Genomic DNA, 26,502 nt, shown 5'->3' on the forward strand with positions numbered 1-26,502 from the left:
GAAATTTTTATAGAATTATTAGAAGAAGGTGCCTGTTTAAAATTAGTGTATATTTCATAAAAATTACAGATTATTCCAGATTTGATTTTGACTTGGCTAGAATTAGAATGCCTATTCATTAATAGAATAATACTCGTGTAAATTAATACCCTTCTAAAGAATACAGGTTATTCTCTATTTTACAGATAAGAAAACTGAAGCATTTCAAGGTCTTGGTAATTTGGACCTAAGACTCTAAAGCCCAGGCACTTTCCTCTATAGAGTCTATACCAAGCTACCTAGTGAGTCAACTATTAAGTTTAATATCCACTTTACCATTTAGGAGATTAAGATGTTTATAACTGAGTTATCTTTTATACTTTATTTAGAAATCTGTTCAGAGGTTATGGATGACAAGCCCAGTCCTGGAGCCGTAAGTGAGAGTTCAGAACATCTCTTCTCCTTTGGAGTTATAGCAGATATTCAATATGCTAACTTAGAAGATGGCTATAATTACCAAAGAACCAGAAGAAGATACTACAGACACAGTCTTCTTCACTTGCAGGGTGCTATTGAACACTGGAATAGAGAAAGCAGTCCACCCTGCTGTGTCCTTCAGCTTGGAGATATCATTGATGGCTACAATGCGCAGTATAAAGCATCAGAAAAGTCACTAGAACTTGTTATGAACGTGTTCCAAAGGCTTAAAGTCCCAGTTCATCACACGTGGGGAAATCATGAATTCTATAACTTCAGCAGAGACTATTTAACAAACTCTAAACTGAACACAAAGTTTCTAGAAGACCAGATTGAACACCATCCTGAAACTGTGCCTACGGGGAGTTTTTACGCTTACCATTTTGTTCCATTCCCTAAATTCCGGTTCATTTTACTCGATTCTTATGACTTGAGTGTCTTGGGCGTGGACCAGTCCTCTCCAAAATACCAGCAGTGTCTGAAGATGCTGAAGGAGCACAATCCAAATATGGAATTGAATAGTCCTCAAGGTGAATTATTCCTTTGAGCTGAGAGTCTAATACATTGTCTTTAAATTCTTCAGCTACCTTTTATTCGGCAGGAAGATGGATGACTAAGGTAAAAGTATATTGTCACTGTTGTTCAGGGTCAGGATTTCTCACAAGCCTCATGGCACATGGATTGGTTGCTGTGTTGGTTGAAGATTTATTTAAATATCTGAATGATTGTTCTGGGCTGAGCACTTTTTCTAGAGCTTAGCTATTTAGGACTGTAAGCAGTATTGACAATATCACTTTTTTAATGGGTACAGTGGAAGGAACAAGAAAAGTAGGACAAATAATAAATGAAATCGTAACAAGATTATTTCCACAATGATATATGCTACCAAGAAAATGAAGTATGATTGAGAGAGGACTGTTTTAGTTTAGGTGGTCAGAGATAGCCTTTCCAAGGAGAAAACATTTAAGCTGAAATCTAAATGACAGGAGGGAGTCAACCTTGGATAGAGTATTTGTGACAGAGGGATAAACAAATGCAGAGGCACTAAGCATAGTGAAGACTGGCATTCTTGAACGCAGGGAAGGGCCAGTGTGCAGGATGATTTTGCAGGAACCCTGTGGACAGTTAAGAGTCTAATTTATTTTCAGTGTAACAGGAAGCTAGTGAAATAAGCAGAGGAGTGTCAAGACTAGGAGCAAGATACTGGTACAGTGTGATTTATTTGTATATTCTAAATTCTTGTGGTTTCCTGTTTTAAGTCGATTGCTGCCAAATGTTCCTAAAGAGAAGTATAAGTTACCCATATTAGCTAAGTTAAAATGCCCTAATGATGAGAAAATTGTATTTGGTGGATCTAACTTACAGAATTTATTTTAGGACTTTCTGAGCCTCAGTTTGTCCAGTTTAATGGAGGATTCAGCCAAGAACAACTGAACTGGTTGAATGAAGTCCTTACATTCTCTGACACAAACCAAGAAAAGGTGGTGATCGTGAGTAAGTATTTAAATGATTTGTGTATACTAGCATTTTAGAGAATGGGAAATTAAATTTTAAAGCATACTAATAACATGTTGTGATATCCTCTTTCAGTAAAATGAATGCTTAGTTTAAATTGAAAAACAATCTAAGTATGAGATTAACATTTAAGGTTGAGTCAGGGAAGAATTGAATTGTAAAGTAACAAAAACATCTTGCCAAATACTAGAGCCTGTGAATTGGCCTTTTAGGTTTCATAGTAGAATTTCTCCAAATGGGATCAATTTACATAGTAATATTTAAATGAAAAATTCAGTCGAGGTCCCCTACCACACCTCTGGCCCTGCTGCCTGGATGAAAGCAAAGCCGAAGTAACAGGGACAAGTGTTAGAGATACAACTGGCAGTGAGCACTTACGTGATTATTGTTTTTATTTAGAATCGTTTTTGACAGACATGCTGCCATCAGAGATTTAGGAATCTGAAGGTGCTTACAGTACATGCATTGGCTGTGTGCACATGTATGTATATACAAAGAACTGACTTGGGATTTGCATTGTGGCTGGTATACTTGGTTGGGGGGCTGAGATTATATCCCTTGTTTTAGGGATCAAATTGATGTGGCATAATGGGTAAGAACATGGACTAAGGGTCACAAGGATAGAATGCCATTCTGGCTCTTACATCTGTGAACTTTGATTGGGCATATGTCGAACCTACAAACTGCAGTTTTCTCAATATTGCATCAAATGAAATTGTGAAGAAAATGATAGGCTGCTCAGGTAATTGATATAAAATGAGGTTTCTATCAATATAGTTTTTACTTATTATCTTTCATTGATGTAGTAAAAACATGTAGATGGAGTTAAGGGTGTTTCTGCTACCATCAAATATCATTCAAGGCTTGGAAAATGTAAGGGACCCTCAGGGGTTATTGGCATGATGTGACACTATTTTGGCTTTACAATGAGTGGTCTCAAAAACTGAGACTTCTTGACTTGTCTCTTCTTCGCTGTTAGGTTGTACTTGTGACTTTAGAGGCATGGGGAACCTTTGTTCTGCCAAGGGCCATTTAGATATTTATAACATCATTCCCGGGCCATACAAAATTATCAACTTAAAAATTAGCCTGCTATATTTGGTCAGACATTTAATTAACTCACCCCTAATGCCTTGACAGGGCCAGACCAAGTGATTTTGTGGGCTGGACGTTCCCCACCCCTGCTTTAGAGAATACTGGCGCTAAAAGGGACCTAGAGAACATATAGTCAGACCTTTTAATTTTAAAGATAAAGAAACTGAACCAAAAGAGATTAAACAACATAGCTAAAATCCCTCAGCTCCTGACAGAATTGAGGCTAGAGAGTCCATGTTTTGTATCCCAGCCCCTTTCCTACACTATCCTATCTTCTCATTGTATTTATGTCAGTGCACTTATCTATATTATCAGTCTCTAAAATTTCTCCTGTTTTCCTGTAAGCTTAGAAACTGGATGAACAAACCTTTAACTCAGTGCCTTGGGTTTTCTTTATCAAAGTTTAAAATGACTAATCAAAATTTTCTTTTTGTTTGCTTTTACACTTCCCTTTTGGCTACTCACATGTCATTTTGCCTAATTCTAGAGTTTTGGCCATGAAGTTGGAAGACAGAATTGCTGTTAGCTGGAATATGGAACACTGCAGCAGGATGGGGGCTTTGGGTGGAGAGCTCAGGAGTTCAAGGTTGAAAAGATTAACTTTCAGGTGCCTGTTACACATGAGCAGAGATGTTGAGTAATAATGAATCTGAAATTCAGAATAGAGGTTTGAGCTAGCTGTATAAATGTGGAAGTTGAAAGAATACGGATGATATTTAAAACTATGGACATTGCTAAGAGATCACCAAGTCTTTAGGTGTAGACAGAAGTGAAGCCCACAAACCAAGCATTCAGGCACTCCTAATAAGATACTGGGGAAATGAGGAGCTGGCAAAGGAGAGTGAGAATCAGTAGCCTTGAGGTTGGAGGGAAACTGGGAGGATTGGTACTGTCCTGGGAGCCAGGTGTTTCCAGAAAACACTAGTTTCCAGCAACTAATTGTGTCCAGCGCTACAGGGATTTGATAGGTGCGTCCAGTGTGGCATCTAGATCCGGAAAGTCACATGGCCTCTTTGGACCCTTAGCCCTTGTCACATCTTAACGAGGGGCTGAGTGTATGTGTGTGGACAGGTGTGCACTATTAGCCCCCCTTTTTATACAAAAGTAGTAGATATTAAGCAGAATAAAAATATTCAGAATAAAAATAGTAACAGAATTAGTGGGAAGAAGCAAAGACCAATGAGCTATTTATTGTATCTGTCCTTCAGAGTGAAATGTGGCCTGATGTAGGATGTGGCCTCATTTACGTCTTGGCATCTACTTCCACATATCTCCTGTGGGACCTAGTATGAATATTCCCACTTTCGCCTAGTTTTCTCATCTCTAAAATGGCTATGGCTACCTTGTTCTCCTGGAAGTGTTTAAAGGGGCATAAATCAGTTCTTTATAAAACATTGAGTGTTTAGAAAAATGACATATTATTCACTGGTCCATCCCTAAGCTATCTTTTATCTAAGAGTACCTCTGTGTGTGTATGTAACATGTCTATACTTTCGGAAGTCAGAGGCTGGACTCCAGCACAGCACTGGCCTGATTCTACTGCCTTTGCAGACTGCCCTGTGCGGGTTGCCGCAGTCTCCCTTGACGTGTGTACATCCTGGGACTCGCAGGGCTTCTGTCTCTGCTGTGGCCTCTGCCCTTGCATGTGAACTATCTCACCCTCCTTTATGCTCCAGACTCCTGGCTATAGATTACCTCATTCTTCATGTATGTGAATTCTCGCTGGTCTCAGCCCATAATGAAGGAGCAATGCACATTGTTTTCCTGAGTACTCGTTTTTAGCCATTTATTTTGGTGAAACTGGTGTATCCTAATTGGCTCACAACTCTTCTCTTTAACTAACAGGTCATCTTCCCATTTACCCAGAGGCCTCTGACTCTGTGTGCCTGGCCTGGAATTACAGAGACGCCCTCGCAGTCATTTGGTCTCATGAGTGTGTGGTGTGTTTCTTCGCCGGTCACACCCATGATGGTGGCTACTCTGAGGATCCTTTTGGTGTGCACCACATCAACGTGGAAGGAGTCATTGAAACAGCTCCGGACAGCCAGGCTTTTGGCACGATTTATGTCTATCCCGACAAAATGATGTTGAAAGGGAGTGGCCGAGTTACAGACAGAATTATGAATTACAGGAAGGAAAAACCTTTTCCACTTTTAGTCTGATTTATTTTATCCATATAGAAAGAGGAGACTTAGCTTCATGTTTGTGCTCTGCTACCCCACCCCTAACTCCTCAGCCTCGTTGTTTAGTGTTCTGTTGGTGTAACAAAATGTATTATATGGCTTCAGTGTTTTGCTCATAAGACATTCTGAAGTCATTTTGGAACTATATCCAGTGCTAAAAATTGGAAAGAAAATGAATAAAAGTGCCATGAATGAACCAGGGAGGAGACCGGGCAGGGTGGGGGTGGGGTATAGTCCTCAAAACAGACTTTATTTTAGCCTTACCTGAGACTTTTAAAATTTTTTTTACGAGGAGAATATGCTCATTTACTAGCTATGTAACTTAAAATTCATAATAAAAAGCAGCTCAGGTAAAGCTTTTCCTTTTAACCATCCTGTGCAAATGAACTTTGGACATTTTTTTGCTCAGAATAGCCATCATATTATATTTTTATAAGCTTGTGTTCCTATTTTGTAGACCAAAACTGTCATGTTACTCCACAGGTGAATGAATGAATGGTGCTCCCATTCCCATAAGTGATGTGTGCCTCTCGTGTGAGGCTATAAGAAGGGCCTTCAGAGAAGTTATGTGGCCAGTGCAGCTGTGTGCCTGTTTCTGGGGTCTGTTTGGGCCACCAGCTAGAGCTGCATAAGGATAGACAGCAGCTAAATGAATTCACCCTTAACTCCCTTCGTAGATAAATGGGACGTGTTCAATTCAGTTGTCACACATGCTAAGGCTTATTTGCAGAAACACTATATGGCAAATGGGGACTGTTTGGAGTGTAGAGAAGGTTTGATTAAGGGCTTAAAAACAGTAAGGGATCAACCAATGCTGATCAACATGAGTGTGCCTGCCCAACCCCTTACCTAGGCAGTACAGGTGTATTTGTTTTCTATGACTGTGGTGACAAATCACCACAAACTTGGTGGTTTAAGTAACATATTTGTTCTCTTAACAGTTCTGGAGTCAAAAGTCAGAAGTTATTTTCACTGGGCTGGGATCAAGCTGTTGTTAGGGCCATGCTCCATTTTGCTATCTAAGGTAACATTCCCAGGTCCGGGAGATTAGGGCCTGGGTATCTTTGAGGGGCATTATCCAGCCTACCTCCGAGGTGACTGATGTACTCCCTGCAGTAACCAACTCTATAATGGTGAGGAAACAGACCCCTACATACAAGTGTGTGAAGAAAGGACTGGGAATATGGAGCAGGAATTTCATGTTGCTTGAAAGGATTAGGGATGACTTGAAGAAAGGTTTAAATGGGTGTGGAAGTGCATTTCAAGTAAACAGAATAGCATAAGCAGAGGCATTGAAGGATATGCTGAGTTTAGGAGATGCAAGTAATGATACCACGATTCGCCGAAAGGTGCTGAGTAATAAAGCAGGAAAAGGTTAGGCTATGGCTGTGTGCAGAAAAGCCTTGAATGACCAGCCCAGAGTTCAAACTTATCTTGCCACACAGTGTGAGAACCCCAGGTTCCTGAGCTGGGCCATATATGATTAGATTCGTGTTTCAGTCCGGGCAGTAGATGATGAGAGGCTGGTGTACAAAAGTCTCAGTGGGAAGAAAGAAAATTGGGGGTGAGAAGACATGTTTTGATAGTAGAAATATTAAACTTACTAGTAATGCTTCAATTGAAAAGTAGAGTTTAAAAGTAATTTCAGTAATGCTCTTTTCTAAAGGCAGTACTCTACCAAAAGTTAGTTCCTTATATATACTTACGGAGATTTAAAAGGAGCTATAAACTCACATATTCAGTGTGATGTGGGAGATGCAGATAGGATGAACGTGTATCTTGGACATTATTTTTTTTTCAAAGTGGAACATTATTATCTTTTAAGCACAGAATCAAGCATAACTTGGAGGATGGGTAGGTTCTATATAGAATTTGCAAGTAAGTCTATTTCCTCATGTATGACCTTAATAATTATACAAAAAGAGGTATAAAAGCCATAACTGCTATACAGACTAAATGCACATTGGAACACTGAAATCCTTAAAGTAAATTTCACTTTAATCGCTATAATGTCAACTAGATTTTTTCCACTTTTACCTTATCTAAATCTTGATCAAGAATTTCTGACTATCCCGAGGCCATTGTGTATACCTCCTTTAACAAACATTTATAGAATACTTAAATTGTATTTAAGGTTATAAGAATAGAGACAAACTACCAGGCTCATTTTCACTCTCCTGAGTTATGATTGGTGCTAATACTTTTTGAGTGAAATATTTCCTACATCTCATGAAATGGTGTCTTGAGTAGCCCATGTGAAAAAGTTGCCATATAAACAGCATTGACCAGCAGAAATATAATGCGAGCCTCATGAATAAAGTATTTTAGCAGGCACATTTAAAACAGTAAATAGAGGCTGGGGGAAGGTCAAGGGGAAAAATAAAAAGACAAATGTACTACTCTTTGTAATATTTTAAGCAATAAAAAAAAGAGTTAAAACAGTAAATAGAAACAGATAAAATCAACTTCCAATACGTTTTATTTACCCCAATATATCTAAAATATTTCAACATGTAATCAATATAAAAATTTTATATTTATTATACTATGTCTTTAAAATCTAGTATATATATTATACTTCAACCCATCCATTTGGACACTAACTTCATTGGAAATACTTGATCTATATTTAGATATAAAATTTGCAGTAGGTTCACATACTTACTCCAAGCATGCTTAAAACAAGTGTTCCAAACATTGTAAGTTTTCTAATAGCTGAATTGATACGTTTTTAAATTAAAATGGAAAAGAAAACGTCCTCCGTCTAGACACATTTCAAGTGCTCAGTGCACACGTGGCTGGTGGCTGCGGTATTGGAGAGGACAGCTCTAACATGGTCTCACCCCAGGGTTACTTTTGAAATTCATTTTTTTCAAATGTGTATAGATTTCAGTCTTATTTTTATTTACAGTGTAATTGATATTGTTTCCTTTTTGGTTCCAAATTCCTTTATCTAATTTTCCTTTCTTTCCAAGACATGCTTGCTTATTTGTTTCATCTGGGGTCCTCATTTAGTTCATGGCACTGTACAAATGTAATGAGATTAGGTCAGGGAGACAGTCCCCTCTTGAACCTCTATTTCTGTCATACTAACCAAGCCCCGCTTCCCTGTATTTTAATCATGCATAGTAGCCCTTTGTAAGCACTTTATATTTTCAGAGTGCTCTCATAATATCTAGTTTGATCCTTCCAACTTTATAAGTAGATCTAGTTTTAATCCTGGTTTATAGATAAAGAAATAACCACCAGGAGGTTTTTTATATTTCCCAAGTCACATAGATAGTGAGGCAGCTGAGTTAGAATTCATATTTCTTAACTTTTTTTCAACTGCCTTTTGTACTACACTATGATGACACAATAGGATGTCAGACCCCGTCTCTTACTAGTCCCATCCAACCCTGTAGTCAGCCTTAAAAAATTCCTGGGATTAAAAAAATAAAATCCATGTTTATAAAAATTGAATATTCTCATTTTGAGAACAGGATTCTTCATTTAAATGACTGTCTTGCAGTGAGTTGGCCAGGAGGAACGCATATCCTTGTTAATATATATGTAGAGCCATGCAGTAAATGGGAAAAGAGCAATTACAGTGGCAACGACCAACTGAATTCTTCCAACTGGATTCCTATAAAGACACAAAAATTATTATAAATAAAAATCCAATAAAATTGTAGATTACATTGGAAACAAGTATAAAGATAGAATTTGGTAAAATACATCATTTTTAGTATGATCCTTTTTTAAAAATACTGAACTATAACTTACTGATCTTATGCATTTATATATTCTTAATGCAAATCCTGGTTGTTTACATGTGTTGCAAATAGCTTTTCCCACTCGATGTCTTAGATAATTATTGGAGGAACTGAAATGATTGTTAAAATTTATCTTTTCATAATGATTTTTGTGTCCTGTTTAAGAAAACTTCCCACAGGTTTGGAAAATATTAAGTTATCTTTTCTAAGTTTTATTTTCACATTAGATCTATAATCCACCTGGAATTGATTTTTGTGAAAGTTGTAAGGTGAGGGTTGTTTCACTTTTTTCCCTTATGCTATTCAGTTGCTCCAGCGCTGTTCATTGAAGACTGCCTTTCTTTGCTACCCTGCAGCGCCACTGTGTCATAAGTCAAGGGTCTGTGTATGGATGGATCTCTTTCTAGATTCTATTTTGTTTCATTAATTTATCCTTTTGCCAGTAATAGATTTTAGCCTATACTGCCACTGGATAATTATTTAGGTCTTCCTTATTTTAATATTTAGGTCTTTCATTTCTCCTATAATATTTTATAGTTTTGTGTAGAGATATTTTGCATCTCTATTAGATTTAGTCCTAGGAAGTTAATTTTTTATGTTATTATAAATGTTAACTTTGTGTTACTATTTTGTTACTTGCTGACAAAAGTACAGTTGATTTTAGTATATTGACCTAGTATCAAGCAATCATGTTAAAGTCATTTATACAAATAACTTTTTAGATTCTTTTTTATTTTCTATGTATGCAATCATGTCACCATAAATAATGAGCATTTAATTTTTCCTTCTCAATCTTTGAGCCTTCTTCTTCTTGCCTTATTATACTGGTTAGGACAACAGCTAGAACAATGCTCAGTAGAAGCATCAATAGTGACTAACCTCAGCTCATTCCTGATCTCAGAAGGAAAGTTTCACCTGCTCACTATTATGTATCATGCTTTGGCATAGATACCCTTTATCATGTTACTTCCCTTGGATGCCTATTTCCCAAGAGCCCTTACTATGAATGGGTATTGAATTTTATCAAATGCTCTTTTTGTATAGATTGAGAAGATTGTTTTCTTTTATTCTGTTAATGTAGAAAGCATTTGTACCTTTTTAAATATTAAAACCATCTGTATTCCAAGAATAAACACAACTTGGTGGTTGAGTTATATATTGCAAGATTTAATTTGTTAATGTTTTGTTTAACATTTTTCCACCTGTGGTCGTGAGATTGCCATGTAACTTCCTTTTGTTTTTGTATTATCAATTTTAGTATCATGAATATTCTGCCCTAATAAAACAAATTGGAAAGTGTTTCTTCTTTTACTGTTCTCTGGAAGACTTTGTTGAAGTTTGACGTTATTTCTTCCTTAAATGTTAGGTAGAATTCTCCAGGTAGGCCATTTGGTCTAAGTTTTCTTTTAGGAAAAATTTTAATTATGGACTCAATTTCTTTAATATTTATGGGACTGTTCTGAGTACTTCTTCTGTCACTTTTGGTAAATTGTATTTTTTTAATGAATTTGTCCATTTTTGCCTACATTTTCAAACTTATTGGCAAAAAAATTGTTCATACTACCCACTTAAGCGTTTTGCAATATCTGTTATACCGTATAGTAACGTTCTGTTTTTCATTCCTGCTATTGGTTATTTGTGCCTGTTCTTCTTTGCTCTCAGTGTTATTATTTTGCCAGGGCTTACTAATGTTATAAATCATTTCAGAGAATGAATATGGACCTACTTAATCCTTTCTTTTATGTTTCATTGGTTTCTGCTTTTATGTTTATTTTCTTCTTGTTTCTTTAGGTTTAATTTGATGTTCTTTTTATAACTTCTTGAATTGGGGAATTCCTAAGTTTTTGGAAGCTTAGCTTATTGTACCCTTTTCTGTTTTTTAAATATATGTGTTTAGGCTATAATTTTCTCTCTAAGCATGATTTTTAGCTGCATTACACAAATTTTAATATATAGTACTCCATTGTGTCCAAAGTATCTACTAAAGTCCATGTAATTTCTTTTACCCAAATATTATTTGGAAGTGTATTTCCTAATTTCCAAATATACGATAATTATCTAATTATTTGTTAATGATTTCTAGCTTAATTTCTAGCTGTGGTGAAAGAACATTCTCTTACATTTTTTGGGTCTTCTTTCATGGCTCAACATCCAATCTTTTTGTAAATATTCAATGTGTATTTGAGAAGAATGTGAATTCTGTCATTCTTGATGCTAGTGTTCTGTGTACATCCATTAGGTGAGGTTTCTTATTGTGTAACTCAAATTGTATCATCAGTTTTTGTTTTCTTGTACTATTAGTGACTGAAAGTCTCCGAAGATGATTGTCAATTTTTCAATGTTTCTCTTTATTCTGTCAATTTTTGTTTTATCTATTTTGAGGCTATGTTATTAGTTTTATACAAATTTAGAATTCTTATTATCTGATATAATGGTTTATTATACTTCCTGATTTAATGAATTTTTAGTCATTAAAAAGTGTCTTTCTTTGGCATCTTAAATCCAAATAATATGTGGTGTTGAGATCACCAGATAGCCAAAAGGAAAAAAAGACAATGTTGGATAAATTCTTTATAGAATCACACTAGGATAAATTCTAAATACATGTCCCAAAAACATGTACACACACTTTAACAGCTGATAGCTCAATTGATGTTTCTTTCTTTTTAGCCAGACTAAGCTTTGAACAAAGAAATTCATCCTAAAATGCTACTAGAAGTTTGAAAATGCAGTTGAAGTACAAACACTATCTTTTATAATTATTCAAACACCCTGTGTTCCCCGCCCCCCCAAAAAATGTATACACACTTGACAGCTGATAACTCACTTAATTTTCACTCCTTTTCAGGTTTAACTGATTTGAAATACTGGATGAAGCCAGACTAAGCTTTGAACAAAGTTTATTCACCAGACTTTTTTATTGAGATACATAAAGGATAAAGTTTATGGTACAAAAACCAGCAACAGTTGATGAATTGAGGGTGCACAAATACTGAGCAAAATGATTCTTGATGTTTGCTATTCCTTTGCTTCACATTTAGGCAGTGCCTGGACCAGAATGGTCATCAGTTTGAAAATAGGCATTGACAAAAACAATTATTCATTTCTATAGAGCAGTGGTTCTCAACCTTCCTAATGCCGCAACCCTTTAATACAGTTCCTCATGTTGTGATGACCCCCAATTTCATTGTTACAAATTGAACATAATTAAAGCATAGTGATTAATCACAAAAACGATATGTAATTATATATGTGTTTTCCGATGGTCTTAGGCGACCCCTGTGAAAGGGTCGTTCAACCCCCAAAGGGGTTGTTACCCACAGGTTGAGAACCACTGCTATAGAGTCTTTTAAATTTAGAAAATGAACTGTATATTAATAAACTGACTTTATAATAATTCAAAGTGTGTATACACTTTTTGGGACACTTTAGATCAAAGATTTAAATGTAAAAATGAAACTATACATGTATTAGAAGAAAATTTACTATACTTTAGAAGAAAGAAAGGTTTCCTATGACTCCAAATCCAAAAGCAATAAGGGGAACGATCGATATATTTGGTTACTTTAAAAGCAAAGCATTTTCATGGCAAAGTAAAAGGATGATAAGAGACTGCAAAAGAAAAACTTTCAGCTTATATCACAAAATGTTAATAGCCATAGTATATAAAGGGCTTCTAAAAATAGAGAATAACAACTTTAGAGATTAAACCTATATTTCTCAGAGATGAACCAATATTTTATATGAAAAATGCAAATGGCTCAATCAAATGCAAATATGCTCACCTTTGTTCATAATGCAAATTAAAACTACCCATTTCTCACTCTAACTGGTTTGGCTCAGTGGATAGAGTGTCGGCATGTGGACTGAAGGGTCCTGGGTTTGATTCCGGTCAAGGGCACATGCCTGGGTGGCAGGCTCAATCTCCAGTAGGGGGTTTGCAGGAGGTAGCCTATCAATGTTTCTCTCTCATCATTGATGTTTCTATCCCTTCCTCTCCGAAATCAATAAACATGTATTTAAAAAATAAATAAAACTATTTCTAAACGGTCCTATATAATAAAAGAGAAACATGCAAATTAACCAACCCTTTGCTATGCTCAAGTCACGCCCACAAGCCAATCAGGAGCGAGTATGCAAATTAACCCAACTAAGATGGCGGCGGCCACGGAGCTGGAGCGAGCAGGAGGCTTGGTTGCCCCCAGCAGTTTCAATTATAGAAGATAAATACACCCTGAAAACGGCCATAAGCTCCTCACCCAGGCTGGCCAGGCACCCCAGCGGGACTCCCCCACTCTGAAGGGGCTGTGGGCAGCCTGAAAACGGCCCTCAGCCCCTCACCCAGGCTGGCCACACACCCATGGGGTGAGGGTTCCCACTGGGGGGCTTGACCAGCCTGCAAACAGCCATCAGCCCCTCACCCAGGCTGGCCAGGCACCCCAGTGGGGACCCCCACCCTGAAGGAGGTGTGGCCAGCCTGAAAACGGCCCTCAGCCCCTTACCCAGGCTGGCAGGCACCCCAGCAGGACCACCCCACCCTGAAGGGGGTGTGGCCAGTCTGCAAACAGCCATCAGCCCCTCACCCAGACTTGACAAACCTCCATGGGGTGAGGGTCCCCACTGGGAGGGGGGGGCTTGACCAGCCTGCAAACAGCCATCAGCCCCTCACCCAGACTTGACAAACCTCCATGGGGTGAGGGTCCCCACTGGGAGGGGGGGGCTTGACCAGCCTGCAAACAGCCATCAGCCCCTCACCCAGACTTGACAAACCTCCATGGGGTGAGGGTCCCCACTGGGAGGGGGGGGCTTGACCAGCCTGCAAACAGCCATCAGCCCCTCACCCAGACTTGACAAACCTCCATGGGGTGAGGGTCCCCACTGGGCCGAGGGCTCCCGGGCTGCCAGAGGGATGTCTGACTGCCAGCTTAGGCCTGATCCCCCAGGGAGCAGGCCTAAGCCAGCAGGTGGACATCCCCTGAGAAGTCCCAGACTAAAAGAGGGCACAGGCCGGGCTGAGGGCAATTTTTGTGCACCGGGCCTCTAGTAATTAATAAAAATTCAAAATTTTGACAATATAGTCTTAGAATTCTATTTAACAGCAAAATATTGGATACTCTGGACCTATCAGCAGATAAGGAAAGTCTGTATTTACTACTGAGTGATCTTTAGCATATAGTGATGGAAAAATCAGAGAGGACATTGTATAATTCTCTAAGATAAGCAGTAATACAAATAAATGCACATATTTGCTCCATTAAGAAACCATGGAAGGATAAACCATAAAATTGAAAAAAAGTTTTACCTGTAGACAAAAGGAGAGTATAGGGTTGAGGAACTAAGAAGCTAGAGGTCTTTGAATATACTTTGTTTTGTAGATTTGACTCTGGGACCATGTAGATACTTTATATTATAAACAAAATATATTTTTAATAAAGTTATCCCTAGAAATGAAAGTGAAATTAACTGTATTCCCTTGTTAGGGTTAGTACATAGAGTAACTATCTCAAGCAATTTGAATATACATCCCTTAGAGGGCTGTTTCAAAACAAAACAAAAATACTCCAAAAAAATCTTTAGTAATCATATTGTTATTCTGAGGTTGTGTTTGTATTGTGGGTTAAGTCAAATGAGTTATGTTGAGGATATTGAGATGAGATTTTTTTTTTTTTTTTAGAATAGTCTCTATGCAATCTCCTCTTTCGGTCCTCAGGTGTCAGGGTTCTCTCCTGCAATTTTTCCATTGATTATTCAGGAAGTTTTTCTGTATTTTAGTTGAGATGAGATTTTTGACATGATTAAAAGGAAATATAGATGTAAGATTGCTGATGAGGTTAAATGAAAATCTGTGTTCTTGAATTTGAATTGCTGGGATTAGTAGGAACACATAAGATATTTTTAAGTATATATGTAAAACTAGAGGCCCTGTGCACAAAATTCGTGCACAGGGGTGTGTGTGTAGTGGGGCGGGGGAGTGTCCCTCAGCCCTGCCTGCGCCCTCTCACAATCCGGGACCCTTCAGGTAGGGTCCCTAGGCCTGGCCAGCAATCAGGGCCTATCGGGGCTTTCCTTCCCCCGGCTGCCGGCAGCTGGACCTGCCCCCATGGCTGCCACTGCTTGCCATCTGTGTGGTGATGTCCCCTCTCCCCCGCCATCCATTGCCTTCCTCTGTGGTGACAGGCATGGGGTGCGATTGCTTGGCTGGCCTGGGTCTCCCCCTGTGGATACCGGCCGGGTGGCCTGGGCCTCCCTCTGCGGGGTCCCCAGATTGATCACCGCTCAGAGGGAGTCCCCGCCCACCCGCTGCAGCACCGCCAGCCCAGGGCCAGGTAGCCTAGGCTGCGTGGCCTGGGCCTCTGCTCCACGATCAATCGCCCAGCAGAGGGAGGCTCCACCCACCTGGTCAGGGCTCCAAGATTGATCAACACGCAGAGGGCAGCCTGTGCCTCCCTCTTTGGGGTGATCATGGAGCTCCCCCGCCACCCCGCCATCGATTACCCTGCCAGCGTCCTACGCCTCACTCTGCGGGGCGATCGTGGGGCTATGGCAGGGCCCCCTGACCAATCGCATTGCACCTGCCTTGGCAAGCCTGGCACCAGTGCATGTCATAGCGTGGTTATCCAGAGGGTTGTCTGGACCGTCGTTCTGCTATTCAGTCATTCGGTTGATTTGCATATTATGCTTTTATTATTATAGATTATCTTTATATGTATAATATATATACATTACACATAGATGAGAATTTCCTAGCTCTGTCCACTAAATAGAACAATCGACCAATCCAGTAGCAACAAGCACTGCTTATGCCTGGATTGTGACCTCTAAATACCATTACCTACCAAAAATAACCAGGGCTTTTTTGGAAAATGGTTGATTCCAGGTCTGGGGCTTAAAATGGTTGGTTCCAGGTCTGGGGCTTAAAATGTACATTATCTTGGAACATTTTGTCATACCAAAAAGCAAAAATTACTATGATTATGTCAAAAAGAACTCAGGATCCAAACCTGAATAAGTGCCACTGGTTGAAGATGGACAGCTAAAGCATCAATAACTTGATAACTTCCATGGACTGAAAAAACATAAACTATGTTGAAACCCATGACTTTATAATAACACTACTAACAGAACATTGGTCACTATTGGAAGATGCTCAGGCATGAAAGACTCATTATTTTGATAACTGGTAAATTAAGAATTCCTTTTTTTCCTTTTCCTCTTATGAGCTATATCTCAAAGAATTGATAAGTGGAAGTTTCTCTTTATAGAAGTTTTCCAACTAATAATCAAGGAATGGTATAATTAGAATAGCAGTATTTGCAACTCGAATTAATGGGCTTAGGCAATAATCACAAAGACTATTAACATTACAAAGAAACAGCTAGGCATTATGTATATTATGATGGAAGTACATAATACCACCTATGAAGTAGTTTTGCTTAGTAGTAATAGTAATAATACCAGAATCTGGCCAGGCCTCTAGATCTAATCACCAATTTATTGGAAATATAGAGCACAGAGGAGCAGGCATTTACAGGACAGTTGGGGAAATATAAACATTGAATGGAAAACTCAGTTTTGAAGAATTATTTTTTTAATTTTTGCGTGTGATGATGGTAGAGTGGTTATTTTTTTAAGTGCTTTTAAGGATACATACTGAAATATTTACAGATAAAACAATATGTCTCATTTATTTCAAGGTAAGTGTGGAGAGGACAGTGATATAGATGAAACAAGACTGGACATATATTGAAAATCGTTTGAGAGGAAACCAAGATGGCGGCATAGGTAAACACCAGAGTTTGCTGCCGCAAACAACCACTTCAAAAATACAACTAAAAGACGGAACGGACATCACCCAGAACCACAGGAAGGCTGGCTGAGGAGAGATTCTTCAACTAGAAGGAAAAATAACAGCACACCGAGGCTCAGAGGAGGCGCAGTGTGGAAAAAACTCAGGTGCGGAGGTGCGCGCGCAAAGCGGGCTGGTGGCTGAGAGCGCGGTTGTCGTTTTCGGTCAGGGGGGAGTCTCAGACTCTGAGCTCCAGATACGGGCGAATCGCTGGGGACTCGGACCCAAACGGGAGAAGCGGGAGTGTCTGGCATCAGTTGGAAGGCAGCTTTCCCTCCGAGGTTTGCAGCGGTTCCGGGGGTTCTGAGAAGCAGAGCCTCTGGGAACAGGACTGAGGGCACCATAACGGCTCCCTCCGCCCGCCCTGTTGAGCCCGCCCCGCCCAAGCCCTGCGCAGAGCCATTTGCCGGATCGCCTCAGGCAAAGGCTAGATTAGCACCTCCCCAGAGGACAGAAGTTTTCCGCGGCAGACACAGCTGATTCACACAGCCAGTCGGCCTGGTGGTCAAATCCCTCTAGTATTAACTACAACAATCAAGGCTCAACTAGAACAAGACTGCGCACAAAGACCACTAGGGGGTGCACCAAGAAAGCATAAAAAATGCGGAGACAAAAAAACATGACAGAAATGGAGGATATAGAGCTAAAAATCGCAATTTTGAGGGCTTGCAAAAATGTGCTAGAAGCTGTCAATAAACTTGAGGAGAGAGTCACGAAAACTAATGAGACCCTCGATGCTATGATAAAGAACCAACTAGAAATTAAGCATACACGGACTGAAATAAAGAATATTATACAGACACCCAATAGCAGACCAGAGGAGCGCAAGAATCAAGTCAAAGATTTGAAATGCGAAGAAGCAAAAAACACCCAACCGGAAAAGCAAAATGAAAAAAGAATCCGAAAATACGAAGATAGTGTAAGGAGCCTCTGGGACAGCTTCAAGCGTACCAACATCAGAATAATAGGGGTGCCAGAAGATGAGAGACAGCAAGATATTGAAAACCTATTTGAAGAAATAATGGCAGAAAACTTCCCCCACCTGGTGAAAGAAATGGACTTACAGGTCCAAGAAGCGCAGAGAACCCCAAACAAAAGGAATCCAAAGAGGACCACACCAAGACACATCATAATTAAAATGCCAAGAGCAAAAGACAAAGAGAGAATCTTAAAAGCAGCAAGAGAAAGAGACTCAATTACCTACAAGGGAATACCCATACGACTGTCAGCTGATTTCTCAACAGAAACTTGGCAGGCCAGAAGGGAATGGCAAGAAATATTCAAAGTGATGAATACCAAGAACCTACAACCAAGATTACTTTATCCAGCAAAGCTATCATTCAGAATTGAAGGTCAGATAAAGAGCTTCACAGATAAGGAAAAGCTAAAGGAGTTCATCACCACTAAACCAGTATTATACGAAATGCTGAAAGGTATCCTTTAAGAAGAGGAAGAAGAAAAAGGTAAAGATACAAATTGTGAACAACAAACATGCATCTATCAACAAGTGAATCTAAGAACCAAGTGAATAAATAATCTGATGTACAGAATGAACTGGTGATTATAATGAATCAGGGACATAGAAAGGGAATGGACTGACTATTCTTGGGGGGGAAAGGGGAATGGGAGATGCGGGAAGAAACTGGACGGCGGGAACTGGGAGGAGGGGAGCTATGGGGGAAAAAAAAGAGGAACAAATGTAATCTGAACAATAAAGATTTAATTTAAAAAAAATCGTTTAAGCTAGTTGATAGGTACATCTAATTCACTATGTTTATTAATCTCTCTGATTTTGTATATGTTTGAATATTTTAAAATAAAATAAAAATTTTAATCAGCAAAAAGTCCTTTTTCTGTAATGCTGCCCTTAAAGTCTACTTTTAAAATTGATGTACTAACTTTCATTTGATTGGTATTTGGATAGTGTATTTTTTCCATCTTTTGACTTTCAATCTTTCTGTATCTATATACTTAACGGGTGAATTTTATAAGCAGTGTTTAGTGGGTTTTTAATCTTTTTATCCACTTTGAAAATCTTGAACTCTTAATTGGAATATTTGGAACATTTACATTTAATGTGACTTCTCATATACTTGGGTTTCTCTAAACATCTGCTTCCTATTTTCCCATCTGTTCTATCCTTTTCCCTTCTCTTTTCCTGACCTCTATAATCATTTTTTTTCTTCTAGTGGTTACCCTAAGGATTACCACATGAATTCTTGACTTATCAAAGTCTAATATAAATTGGTACTACTTCCTAGATAATTTAAGGATCTTAGAACACAGTACCTTCATTTATCCCCTTCTAACATATGCTATGCTTGTCATGCATTTTTATTCTTTATATGTTTAAGCCCACAAAATATCATTATTATTGTTTTATAAAGTTAATATTCATTTATATATACTCACACTTTTTTAAAATTTGCTCTTCATTCTTTCCTAAATTTCCAAGATTCCCTCTGAGATCATTTTTCCTTCTTCCTGAAGAACACCTTTATGCTGGCAACTCCATATGATTACACTGGGCCATGTAGGAAACTGGTATTCATGATTAATGATCATGAAACTTTGACTCAACTATTAGTTTTCCTTAGGGAAGGACATTTTTATTTCAAAAGATTACTGTGTTTATTTGTGTTTCAATATTCTCACTAACCTACTTGAACTGATCAACCTTGAACACATCTGATTTGAAAACTTACTTTGATGAACTGTGGCATAGACTCATCCATGTTGCGATAATCACCAGACCAAACAGCTCCCTATAAAATAGCATACATTTCATCTTTGTGACATGGCCGCAAGGGAGATGCATATCACCCCATTATCTCCATGACACATGATTTCTGATTATTGAATGGCTTCCCCCAAGATATAGCATCTATAGAATATTTTTCAAGTCTGGTATGATTTAAAAATTACTTTTTTCTCCGTTAAATCCCTATGTAAAAATAAATTCCATTTTATAAAGCAGATATGAACTCCATGACTGTTCCCCAACATAGAAGAGAACAACAACAACAAAACCAATAAAACAGAAACACAGCTAAATCACTTCATGTCACTGGGCAGAAGACTACAACCAAGAAAATTTCAACTTGATCAGGTATTCTTTTTACATTGTCTTAGAGTGCTGGGTGTTAGGTTGAGCACAAATGGTTTGAGCACATGTTGCAGAGATCAGGCCACATCTTCATGAAGATAAATGATTTTTAGTGAGCCCGACTAATGCTAGAAATATGTTAAAAGCACTTATTTTTTTCATAGAATAGAAAATAATTGTGTTTGGCCACAGTACCACTGGAAGCCCCACTTTGAGTTCGCCATACCTTGTAGGCATCAAGTGGGTGGAGGTGATTCAACGCATTTGGTTTACATTCCCATTGACCCAACCTGATCCAGCTTTCCAAGGACTAGGACCTATAACATAGCAGTACCTCACCAGTGATACTCAAAGGTCTCTAAATCTTCGTATTGCAGATGTTAGCAATGGGATAAAACGTAAAGCAACCCGGCTATTAGGCCAGGATGTCAAGGGTGGGAGGCAGCAAAGGGAGAGCAGATAAGAATGAATGTCCGTTACCCTAACCGGTTTGGCTCAGTGGATAGAGCATCGGCCTGCGGACTGAAGGGGCCCAGGTTCGATTCTGGTCAAGGGCATGTACCTTGGTTGCGGGCACATCCCCAGTAGGGGCTGTGCAGGAGGCAGCTGATCGATGTTTCTCTCTCATCGATGTTTCTAACTCTCTATTCCTCTCCCTTCCTCTCTGTAAAAAAATCAATAAAATATATTAAATAATAAAAAAAAAAGAATGAATGTCCGTGACAGGGAGATGAGGGAGATGACAGGAGATATGCCGGGGCCAAGCTGAACCAGGCTGACCTCTGAGGTGGCTGATCACACTTGTAGATAAGATTCTGGCTTGGCCCAGAACTGAATCAGTGCTGATGGGAGTTTTCACCTGATTAGACTGGACTGTTATCTTTGCTTATTGTAAGGGGCCAAGGTCCACTGCCTGACGGTAATGTAATATGCGGTGCTGCCTGGGGAAGTGATCACAGGGTGGGCTAGATGGTGCTGCGTGTGAGTGCTGGTTCCATTATTTCTTCAGTTTCTTCAGCTTGTAATGGCGATGACCCCGTCCCTGCTTTTCATGGTGTAGGTGGAGACATGCACAGATAAGGTGTTGAGAAGGATCAGATTTCCTCCTTCCCACCTCTCCCAGAGAGCAAAGGTCAGTGCTCACCTGCCTTCTTCCTCGTGTAAGACATTCCACTGTGCATGAAGCATGAGGTGGTATGCCAAGCTGGCAGCCCACACCACGCAAAAGAACACGTGTACTGCGGAGACACTCTTCCAAATGAGGTTACCTGAAAGCAAATCACGGAATCACCTTCCAGAGAAAAATGGTCTGTGTGTGCTTCGCTGTTGTCTGCTTTCAGACAAAGCACTCGGGAAAGGCTGGGTTTGGTTTGGTTTGGTTTTGAGGGACATCATGGAAGTTAAAGCCATAATTATAAACTTAGGTGGGCATTTATTATTTTTGTTGTCCAGCACTCCTTTTCCTGTGATGACTGCCCTTCTTTTCCTTGAAAATCCACCCTTCCCACACTCCCGGCCACGTGGACCTAAGCTAGGTCAATCAATGTGTTTCATTTGTTAGTGACAGAAGTTTAGCTCAGAATCAACAGATGACAAATCAGGGCCAACAACTTAATTCTTGAGAATCCAGTGACGACATCAGGGAAGGTGGTTCTATCTTCTGTGGGACTTAGTGTAGTGAAGACGTGAACTTGGCGCTGTCGGCTACCACGTGGAGCTCAAGACTGAAGTCAGTGCAATCGATGGAACTGAGAGTAGAGAAGTTTAAATTCTGAGCCCAGTGCCTGAAGCCAGCACCCTTTGCCTTGTCAGTAAAGTATCCCAGTACATCTACTTTTTAGCTTGGAGCCCATTTGAGTTTAGTTGTTTTCCTTGCTTGCAATGACTGGAGCCCTAACACACTTTAAAGATATAGACAGAGCCCTAGGGGCCTATACAAGGAGCCCATGTACCTGGGGACAGGAGTTTTCCCCACCAGTCTTTATTCTGAGGCCCTGACAACTTCCAAGCCCTACTAGCAGAAGCTGTTTTAAAGAAAGTAAAGAATAACTTGCAGGATAATATTCCCCATTAATAAGAAAATGATAGTAAATAATGTATTTTTTCTAAGGCACTGCTTTATAGTATAAAATTGTCCAACTTAAGGTTTGTTGAGCGTTTTAGGGCCATAAAAGGCAAAGCAGCCCTAGCCAGTTTGGCTCAGTGGATAGAGCATTGGCCTGCGGACTGAAAGGTCCCAGGTTCAATTCCGGTCAAGGGCACATGCCCAGGTTTTGGGCTCGATCCCCAGTGGGGGGTGTGCAGGAGGCAGCTGATCAATGATTCTCATCATTGATGTTTCTATCTCTCTCTTTCCCTTCCTCTCTGGAATCAATAAAAATATATATAATTTTTAACAAAGGCAAAGCAGCTACATTTTGCCCATAATTGAGGAAGGTACCCTTTGGGCCAGTGGTTCTCAACCTTCCTAATGCCGCGACCCTTTAATATAGTTCCTCATGTTGTGGTGACCCCCAACCATAAAATTATTTTCATTGTACTTTATAACTGTAATTTTGCTACTGTTATGAATCGTAATGTAAATATCTGATATGCAGGATGTATTTTCATTGTTACAAATTGAACATAATTAAAGCATAGTGATTAATCACAAAAACAATATGTAATTATATATGTGTTTTCTGATGGTCTTAGGCGACCCCTGTGAAAGGGTTGTTCGACCCCCAAAGGGGTCACGACCCACAGGTTGAGAACTGCTGCTTTGGGCAATACAAACCAGCTATTTTGAGTGAATTTTTACATGTATACCCACTTGGAATATAAATATATGAAAAACCTCTGTTTTTCATTCATTCATTCACAAGCATTTTTTTAAGTATCGCTATTCAGAATCTAAGGTTCATACCTGTGACAAGAGGGTTAAGTCCAACAAGCAAGGTCAGCACTGCAGGAATCATATACACAACCTGTAAGCACAAAGAGAGGAAGTCATGTGGGTTAAGAAGTATGTCCAACATAGATGTTCAGAAGTACTGAAGTCAAGAAAGACATCAGTGGCCATCACAGTCCACGATTTACTGTAGGTTTCAGCAGTAACCTCTGTTTTTATGGCACTTACCATGTCAGGTTGTAATGTTATCTCCCTTCCACCTAGATCAGTGATGGCGAACCTTTTGAGCTCGGTGTGTCAGCATTTTGAAAAACCCTAACTTAATTCTGGTGCCGTGTCACATATAGAAATTTTTTGATATTTGCAACCATAGTAAAACAAAGATTTATATTTTTGATATTTATTTTATATATTTAAATGCCATTTAACAAAGAAAAATCAACCAAAAAAATGAGTTCGCGTGTCACCTCTGACACGCATGTCATAGGTTCGCCATCACTGTCCTAGATCGTAGGCAATACCAGGAAAGGTTTATTCATTTTTGAGCTCTAGCATTGAGCAGAGTCTGGGTCTCAAGACACACTGACCTCCTAATCTCTCCCAAGCAACATCCATGCCCAAATGGCCCTTCCCCATGTGCATTAAAGAAAATGCTCTTTGACAAGTAGGGCAGGAGGAGCCATAATCAGCTAGGTGGCCCTGCTGGGTCTGGCACCATGGACCATCCAGCCCAACATTCCATCTCTGCAAGTGAGTCCACAGAAAGTTTCCTAACGGCCAATCAGATGTGCCCAACAAGACCAGGCTCTTCATCTTAGAAACTGATGATAAGTTGGTTTGGAGTTTGGAAGACTGGCCCTGAAGGGGCCCTATCTGCAAGCCTCATTCATAGCAAGCAGACTGGCCAGACCTGCTACTGCACGTGTGCTGCGGGAAGAGGGCAAGTAAGGAGATGGTGGGTGTATAAGAAACGTGGTCTTTCCCAGGACAAGTAAGGAGATGGTGGGTGTATAAGAAATGTGGTCTTTCCCAGGACAAGTAAGGAGCTGGTGGGTGTATAAAAACATGGGTTTTCCCAGAAACGTAGTTGCTTCACTACATTAATTGCGATCCTTACATCAGAACGTTTAGTTTATTTAGAAGTTGTCAGAGCTGTACGTTTTTAAGTGATTTGCTGACACTGAAAACATGTCTGTCTTGACCCTGGAGAGAGAGCATCTAGATCAGCAGTTCTCAACCTGTGGGTCGCGACCCCTTTGGGGGTCGAACGACCCTTTCACAGGGGTCACCTAAGACCATCGGAAAACACATATATAATTACATATTGTTTTTGTGATTAATCACTATGCTTTAATTATGTTCAATTTGTAACAATGAAATTGGGGGTCACCACAACATAAGGAACTGTATTAAAGGGTCGCAGCATTAGGAAGGTTGAGAACCGCTGGTCTAGATTATACTGATTCTGTTTGTCTTTCCTACTCCCTCCTTAATGATTACTGGTGTATTAGCCAATGTGGAGTCAGGTCATCTCTCACAGGTGGGCAGTCATGCTCCTGAGGGCTAGACCAGTGCTTCCCCTACTTTAATGTGCATGTGAATTACTGGAAATCTTATTAAAATGTAGGTCTGATTCTAAGTTCTGGGGTCGGACCCAAGATTCTGCTTCTCTAATAAGCTCCCAGGGGAGGTGCTGCTGCTGTTCCAAAGACCACACTTAGAGCAGTGAGGGGTTGGTTCCCCACTCTGCAAAACCTCATGGCTTAGCCACTGAGAGGGAGAGAAATTTAACACACACAGGCTGTACAGTATTTCTTTGTGCTTTCTGTAAGAAATGTTTGGCAGAGATTTTTAAAATGAGCACTCAAATATATCACGTTTTTGTGACTAACAGAGTAAAGTAAGATCTTATTTTAGTATATTGCAAACATGTGAACAAAATAACCCTTAAAATTAAGTAATTGTTTCCCATGGCCATTGTGCCATGTCAATCCTTATTTAAATTATTTTCTCTATCTTGAATGAGATATTTTTGGAGGGCAGAGAGACTAAAAATAGTTGTTTTTAGTAACAAGTAAAAACAATGCACAGTATAAATAATAACTCAGTAGAACCCATCTTAACAGTCTTTTTCTGTTGGTGGATGTTTTAAACTAAGGTATCATAATATTATTTTACAATATCTAGTTTAACTCAGCCTATCGTCATTGAGTCCCTTGGCAGTCATTCCTGATACTGCCTCCCTTGTCCCCTGGCCACTGGAAGAATGGAAAAGCCTGCTTGTTTTCCCAGCCCCTTTTGGCAGCAAAGGGTGGTCACATTCCAGCACTGAAATGGAAAGTGTAGGGGCCAAGCTGATGCTTAAAGTACTTAACAACCAACAGGCCTAGATGCTGACTAATCCGAATGGATCCCAGCCCATAAGCCATATTTGTGTGTACAAACTAAATAGCCTTCCCGGATCGAAGGGCAGAAAGCACAGGACAAACACTCCTTTTGCTCTTGCCTTGCTGCTTCCTACATGGGATGCTCTTGTCTGGGGATGAGATGTGGGAGCCGCAGCAGCCATTCTGTAAACATGAGAGGCTAGAGCACACATTGAGGAGCAGACAAAAGAGAAAGCCCAGGCCCCTGATGATGCCGTTGACCGTTAAGTAGCAGCCTCTACACTTCTTTTCAATGAGAAATTCTGTATTTTTATAACCTGATGCTGTCAGGTTTTCTATTATTTTCACCTGCGTGCTTCTTGATATAAGTATGCCTCATGAGTAAGATGAAGTAGGGACCATTTCATTCAAAGGGAATACTGCTGGAAGACCCCGATGTCTGTGGGAAATTCTGAGTTCACACACCCCGTACCTTATCACTCGGACCCATTTCCCCCTGATATTGTAGGGGAAAGAGCTTACAAAGGATTTGATTTCTAGTCTGTAAGTACACAACGTGGGGGGGTGGTGGCAAATGGACAATACTGTGTGTTCGCTGCAGTCCACAGCGCTTTCAGATGCGGGACAGCAGCTCATACTCACCACCCAGAGTTCTGCGTCCGGATCATTCACCTGGAATCCAAAACATCAGACACACTGTCAGGTTCCAGTCTCAGTCATGTGTTACCTGGCAGACGCGGCCACAGCCGCCCAGTGGGCACCGAGGACACTAAACGGGAGGAAGACACAGCCGAGCAGAGCAGATGGGCGAAGGGCTTCTGGCTGAGCACAGCAGGCGGTCTCCAGCCCACACATTTTTGTGAAGAACCGCAAAGGAACTCTGACACGGAGACCCCCTAGGTCCTAGGAGTATTGTTCCGGGCCCGCCCGTCTCCAGGAACCAGGAGAGCATGAGGAGGGGCCTGTGGGGACACGAAGGCCTCATCAGGCTCTAAGGGTTTGTTCCCGGGTCCTGAAATGGTTCAGTCTCATCCACTGGCCGGATACTGAGAAAGGTGCCGGGCCGCTGGTCCCTCCAAAGTGACACTGATCCAGCTCCTTCCAGCATGTGAGCAAGGGAGGGGTGGGATGCGGTCATAGGAACACACACACCCGTGTCTTAGGTGGGGGCGGCCAGGGGGTTCCCGAAGCACAGCACCCAATGCCCGTCCTCCACCTGAGCGGGCCTCCTCTGCCTCCCTGCTGCTTGTGGGTCTACACGCAGGCCGG

General features: G+C 40.2%; 2 protein-coding genes across 2 annotated transcripts; one reads left to right on the plus strand and one right to left on the minus strand.

The window, feature by feature from the left end:
• The first annotated feature begins 203 nt into the window (after nucleotides 1–203).
• On the plus strand, nucleotides 204–7,486 carry ADPRM (ADP-ribose/CDP-alcohol diphosphatase, manganese-dependent). Its single transcript, XM_005878820.2, has 4 exons — nucleotides 204–281; nucleotides 369–986; nucleotides 1,834–1,950; nucleotides 4,912–7,486. Exons 2-4 carry the CDS (start codon nucleotides 386–388, stop codon nucleotides 5,226–5,228), a joined length of 1,035 nt encoding a protein of 344 aa, XP_005878882.1. The 5' UTR covers nucleotides 204–281; nucleotides 369–385; the 3' UTR covers nucleotides 5,229–7,486.
• Nucleotides 7,487–7,710: 224 nt separating this feature from the next.
• TMEM220 (transmembrane protein 220) lies at nucleotides 7,711–25,917 on the minus strand (the record flags this gene model as incomplete). The annotated part of the gene is made up of 5 exons (XM_014549819.1): nucleotides 7,711–8,874; nucleotides 19,556–19,615; nucleotides 21,101–21,224; nucleotides 22,862–22,922; nucleotides 25,876–25,917. Coding segments are annotated over 5 exons (420 nt in total), but the record flags the coding sequence as incomplete, so codon positions are not given.
• Between the last annotated feature and the right edge of the window lie 585 nt (nucleotides 25,918–26,502).

The sequence above is a fragment of the Myotis brandtii genome, unplaced genomic scaffold, assembly GCF_000412655.1.
Source record: "Myotis brandtii unplaced genomic scaffold, ASM41265v1 scaffold573, whole genome shotgun sequence".
Classification (NCBI taxonomy): Eukaryota; Metazoa; Chordata; class Mammalia; order Chiroptera; family Vespertilionidae; genus Myotis; species Myotis brandtii.